This window comes from Rhinoraja longicauda, chromosome 17, assembly GCF_053455715.1.
Source record: "Rhinoraja longicauda isolate Sanriku21f chromosome 17, sRhiLon1.1, whole genome shotgun sequence".
In the NCBI taxonomy this organism is placed as follows: Eukaryota; Metazoa; Chordata; class Chondrichthyes; order Rajiformes; family Arhynchobatidae; genus Rhinoraja; species Rhinoraja longicauda.
Window position 1 is genome coordinate 21,180,062 of NC_135969.1, and position 6,001 is coordinate 21,186,062.

The 6,001-nt window shown below is 55.5% G+C and overlaps 1 protein-coding gene across 1 annotated transcript in view; it reads right to left on the reverse strand.

The window, feature by feature from the left end:
- ndufaf3 (NADH:ubiquinone oxidoreductase complex assembly factor) overlaps window positions 1-5,531 on the reverse strand; it is a 14,664-nt gene extending 9,133 nt beyond the window's left edge. The window contains exons 1-2 of the mRNA XM_078414300.1: window positions 5,380-5,531; window positions 2,688-2,880 (exon numbers count right to left, since the gene is read on the reverse strand). Of these exons, the coding sequence (XP_078270426.1) occupies window positions 2,688-2,880; window positions 5,380-5,471 (285 nt within the window). The 5' untranslated portion in view covers window positions 5,472-5,531. The remainder of the gene's footprint in view (window positions 1-2,687; window positions 2,881-5,379) is intronic.
- Between the last annotated feature and the right edge of the window lie 470 nt (window positions 5,532-6,001).

The window sequence follows — 6,001 nt, forward strand, 5'->3', positions numbered from 1 at the left end:
CCTAGTCGCTCCAGTCTTTCAACATATAACAGTCCCGCCATTCTGGGAATTAACCTAGTAAACCTACGCTGCACGTCCTGAATAGCAAGATTATCCTTCCTCAAATTTAGAGACCAAAACTGCACACAGTACTCCAGGTGCGGTCTCACTAGAGCCCTGTACAACTGCAGAAGGACCTCTTTGCTCCTATACTCAACTCCTCTTGTTATGAAGGCCAACATTCCATTGGCTTTCTTCACTGCCTGCTGTACCTGCATGCTTCCTTTCAGTGACTGATGCACTAGGACACCCAGATCTCGTTGTACGTTCCCTTTTCCTAACTTGACACCATTCAGATAATAATCTGCCTTCCTATTCTTACCACCAAAGTGGATAACCTCACACTTATCCACATTAAACTGCAACTGCCATGCATCCGCCCACTCTCACAACCTGTCCAAGTCACCCTGCAACCTCATAGCATCTTCCTCACAGTTCGCACTACCACCCAGCTTTGTGTCTGCAAATTTGCTAATGGTACTTTAAATCCCTTCATCCAAGTCATTAATGTATATTGTAAATAGCTGCGGTCCCAGCACCAAGCCTTGCGGTACCCCACTAGTCACTGTCTGCCATTCTGAAAGGGACCAATTTATCCCCACTCTTTGCCTTCTGTCTGTCAACCAATTTTCTATCCATGTCAGTACCCTACCCCCAATACCATGTGCTCTAATTTTGCCCACTAATCTCCTATGTGGGACCTTGTCGAAGATTTTCTGAAAGTCGAGGTACACCACATCCACCGGCTCTCCCCTGTCAATTTTCCTAGTTACATCCTCAAAAAATTCCAGAAGATTAGTCAAGCATGATTTCCCCTTCGTAAATCCATGCTGACTCAGAACAATCCTGTTACTGCTATCCAAATGCTCCGCAATTTTGTCTTTTATAATTGACTCCAGCATCTTCCCCACCACTGATGTCAGACTAACTGGTCTATAATTTCCCGTTTTCTCTCTCCTTCCTTTCTTAAAAAGTGGGATAACATTACCTACCCTCCAATCCACATGAACTGATCCTGAATCTATAGAACATTGGAAAATGATTACCAATGTGTCTACAATTTCTAGAGCCACCTCCTTAAGTACCCTGGGATGCAGACCATCAGGCCCTGGGGATTTATCAGCCTTCAGTCCCATCAGTCTACCCAACACCATTTCCTGCCTAATGTGGATTTCCTTCAGTTCCTCCATCACCCTAGGATCTCTGGCCACTTGAACATCTGGGAGATTGTTTGAATCTTCCTTCGTGAAGACAGATCCAAAGTACCGGTTCAACTCGTCTGCCATTTCCTTGTTCCCCATAATAAATTCCCATGCTTCTGTCTTCAAAGGACCCACATTTGCCTTGCCTATTTTTTTCCTCTTCACATACCTAAAAAAGCATTTACTATTCTCCTTTATATTATTGGCTAGCTTACCCTCATACCTCATCTATTCTCCCCGTATTGCCTTTTTAGTTATCTTCTGTTGCTCTTTAAAAGAGTTCCAATCCTCTGGCTTCCCACTCTTCTTTGCTATGTTATACTTCTTCTCTTTTATTTTTATGCTGCCCTTGACTTCCCTTGTCAGCCACGGGTGCCTCTTACTCCCCTTAGAATCTTTCCTCCTCTTTGGGATAAATTGATCCTGCAACTTCTGCATTATTCCCAGGAATACCTGCCATTGCTGTTCCACCATCTTCCCTCTGCCAGAATGTTGGTCCCCCTGCTGTTAAGGTGTAATCCGTCCCTTTTGTACAGGTCACCCCTACCCCAGAAGAGATCCCAGTGGTCTAGAAATCTAAATCCCTGCTCCCTGCACCAGCCCCTCAGCCATACATTCATATCCCCGATCTCTCTGTTCCTGCCCTCACCAGCACGAGGTACAGGTCTGGAGGACAGCACCTCAGGGGGTGGTAGAGGCAGAAACTGTCACAACTGTTAAACCCCAGGACAGAGGTGCAATGGTGGAAGTGATGGCAAATTGAATGGTCAGCATGGACATGGTGTGCCAAAGGGCCTGTCTCCATGCTGAACCTCGGCAGTTATCTAGTGCAGAGGCATAGTTACCGCTCTGCCCACGACACGGGCTCCCCTCACCGTTACCTACTTTCTGAGGAAAGACATTCTTGCCATAGAGGGAGTACAGAGAAGGTTCACCAGATTGATTCCTGGGATGGCAGGACTTTCATATGAAGAAAGACTGGATAGACTCGGCTTGTACTCGCTGGAATTTAGAAGATTGAGGGGGGATCTTATAGAAACTTACAAAATTCTTAAGGGGTTGGACAGGCTAGATGCAGGAAGATTGTTCCCGATGTTGGGGAAGTCCAGAACAAGGGGTCACAGTTTAAGGATAAGGGGGAAGTCTTTTAGGACCGAGATGAGAACGTTTTTTTTCACACAGAGTGGTGAATCTGTGGAATTCTCTGCCACAGAAGGTAGTTGAGGCCAGTTCATTGGCTATATTTAAGAGGGAGTTAGATGTGGCCCTTGTGGCTAAAGGGATCAGGGGGTATGGAGAGAAGGCAGGTACGGGATACTGAGTTGGATGATCAGCCATGATCATATTGAATGGCGGTGCAGGCTCGAAGGGCCGAATGGCTTACTCCTGCACCTATTTTCTATGTTTCTATGATACCGAGGCCAGGTGACGAGATGGCAGACTCACATTCCACTGCAGAAGGGCCTGTGGGATGACTGCGCAGGGGCCTAGCACCCGGTTGCCGCTGATGGTGAAGCCATGTCTGCTGTAGCCCTCGATGAACTGGGCATCTGGCGAGCTGCGCTCCAGGGCATTGACCGTGGTCCGCTGGTATTGCTCGTCGTCCGATGGGGTCATCCTGTGACCACGACACGGTGGCCTGAGGAGAGAGAGAATGGTCAGAGCGATCGTCCACCCTGATCTCTGGCCTCTCATAATTCCTGCCCCTCATAACCCCTGACCCCCATAATCCATGATCCTTACAACCCCTGACCTTTATAACTCTGACCCTCATAATCCACGACCCTCATAATCCATGACCCTCACAACCCCTGACCTTCATAACTGATCCTCTCACCCACACCTGACCCTCACCCCTCCCATTTCCCCACCCTCTCTACCCGCTCGCACGCTCACCACCGTCACACCCCTCTCTCCGCTCAAACCTCCCTAACTCATCATCCCATCCTTGCCTTCTCCTCCTCTCTCACCCCTGACCTCACCGACCCTTTGATTCCTCCTCACCCTCTGACCTCTCACCCCCGGTTCACTCACCTCTCTGGCCCCTCACTCTGCTGAACCCCCAGCCCTCACCCCTCACTACCCTGCGAGCTCCCACCCCTCACTACCCTGTGTGCCCTCTCACTACCCTGTGTGCCCTCACCCCTCACTACCCTGCGTGCTCCCACCCCTCACTACCCTGCGTGCCCTCTCCCCTCACTACCCTGTGTGCCCTCACCCCTCACTACCCTGTGTGCCCTCTCTCCTCACTACCCTGTGGGCCCTCTCCCCTCACTACCCTTTGTGCCCTCACCCCTCACTACCCTGTGTGCCCTCTCCCCTCACTACCCTGTGTGCCCTCTCACTACCCTGCGTGCTCCCACCCCTCACTACCCTGTGTGCCCTCTCTCCTCACTACCCTGTGTGCCCTCACCCCTCACTACCCTGTGTGCCCTCACTACCCTGTGTGCCCTCACCCCTCACTACCCTGTGTGCCCTCACCCCTCACTACCCTGTGTGCCCTCACCCCTCACTACCCTGTGTGCCCTCTCCCCTCACTACCCTGTGTGCTCCCACCCCTCACTACCCTGTGTGCTCCCACCCCTCACTACCCTGTGTGCTCCCACCCCTCACTACCCTGTGTGCTCCCACCCCTCACTACCCTGTGTGCCCTCTCCCCTCACTACCCTGTGTGCCCTCTCCCCTCACTACCCTGTGTGCCCTCTCCCCTCACTACCCTGTGTGCCCTCACCCCTCACTACCCTGTGTGCTCCCACCCCTCACTACCCTGTGTGCCCTCACCCCTCACTACCCTGTGTGCCCTCACCCCTCACTACCCTGTGTGCTCCCACCCCTCACTACCCTGTGTGCCCTCACCCCTCACTACCCTGTGTGCTCCCACCCCTCACTACCCTGTGTGCTCCCACCCCTCACTACCCTGTGTGCCCTCTCCCCTCACTACCCTGTGTGCTCCCACCCCTCACTACCCTGTGTGCCCTCACCCCTCACTACCCTGTGTGCCCTCTCCCCTCACTACCCTGTGTGCTCCCACCCCTCACTACCCTGTGTGCTCCCACCCCTCACTACCCTGTGTGCTCCCACCCCTCACTACCCTGTGTGCCCTCTCCCCTCACTACCCTGTGTGCTCCCACCCCTCACTACCCTGTGTGCTCCCACCCCTCACTACCCTGTGTGCCCTCTCCCCTCACTACCCTGTGTGCTCTCTCCCCTCACTACCCTGTGTGCCCTCACTACCCTGTGTGCCCTCTCCCCTCACTACCCTGTGTGCCCTCTCCCCTCACTACCCTGCGTGCTCCCACCCCTCACTACCCTGTGTGCCCTCACTACCCTGTGTGCCCTCACTACCCTGTGTGCCCTCTCCCCTCACTACCCTGTGTGCTCTCTCCCCTCACTACCCTGTGTGCCCTCACTACCCTGTGTGCCCTCTCCCCTCACTACCCTGTGTGCCCTCACCCCTCACTACCCTGTGTGCCCTCACCCCTCACTACCCTGTGTGCTCCCACCCCTCACTACCCTGTGTGCCCTCTCCCCTCACTACCCTGTGTGCTCCCACCCCTCACTACCCTGTGTGCTCCCACCCCTCACTACCCTGTGTGCTCCCACCCCTCACTACCCTGTGTGCCCTCTCCCCTCACTACCCTGTGTGCTCCCACCCCTCACTACCCTGTGTGCCCTCTCCCCTCACTACCCTGTGTGCCCTCACTACCCTGTGTGCCCTCACTACCCTGTGTGCCCTCACTACCCTGTGTGCCCTCACCCCTCACTACCCTGTGTGCCCTCTCCCCTCACTACCCTGTGTGCTCCCACCCCTCACTACCCTGTGTGCCCTCTCCCCTCACTACCCTGTGTGCCCTCTCCCCTCACTACCCTGTGTGCCCTCTCCCCTCACTACCCTGTGTGCTCCCACCCCTCACTACCCTGTGTGCCCTCTCCCCTCACTACCCTGTGTGCTCCCACCCCTCACTACCCTGTGTGCCCTCACTACCCTGTGTGCCCTCTCCCCTCACTACCCTGTGTGCTCCCACCCCTCACTACCCTGTGTGCCCTCACTACCCTGTGTGCCCTCTCCCCTCACTACCCTGTGTGCCCTCTCATCATTTCACCCCTCAGACTCCCCGCCCGCGGTGCCGGGACTCACCTGAAGCGGGTGTGGAGCGGCCCCGCCGCCGCTACCGTGGTGCCGAGGCCGAGCTGCCGGCAGCTGCTGACAAGCCGGCGTAGCGCAGCCATGCTCGCCCGGGGGGTCAGCGTCAGCCAGGCGACCACGTGACTCCGGCCCCGCCGCACGTGACCCGGGCTCCGCCCCGCGCGACTCCGACCCCGCCCCGCGTAAGCGGTGACACGCAATTGCGCGATCATGTGATGCTGGGTCGGCGCCGCAGCCCTCAGTGCTGCCACCTGCGGCCGCGCCGCGCACCTGCACCTACACCCACGTGGGCGGCCCGCGGAGCGGGTCCTCTGTGGGGTCACGTGATGTAGAGGCCAGCTCATGAGCGGGGCGGCGGTGAGTTCGCGTCCCACACCTGCCACTGCTCGAGTCTGAATGAGGAAGCCAAAGTCATTGCGTTGTTGTCATTCCTTGAATAAAGTTGCTGCAGGCTGTGCAGATTGCTGCACAGCAGAGCCTCGGCCCCGCATCAGGGAGGGGAAACTGGAGAACATCGATTAGGTTGAACACAAAATACAGCACGGGAATAGGCCCTTCGGCCCACAATGTCCGTTACTAAATTAATCTCTGGCCGCTCGTGATCTATATTAAC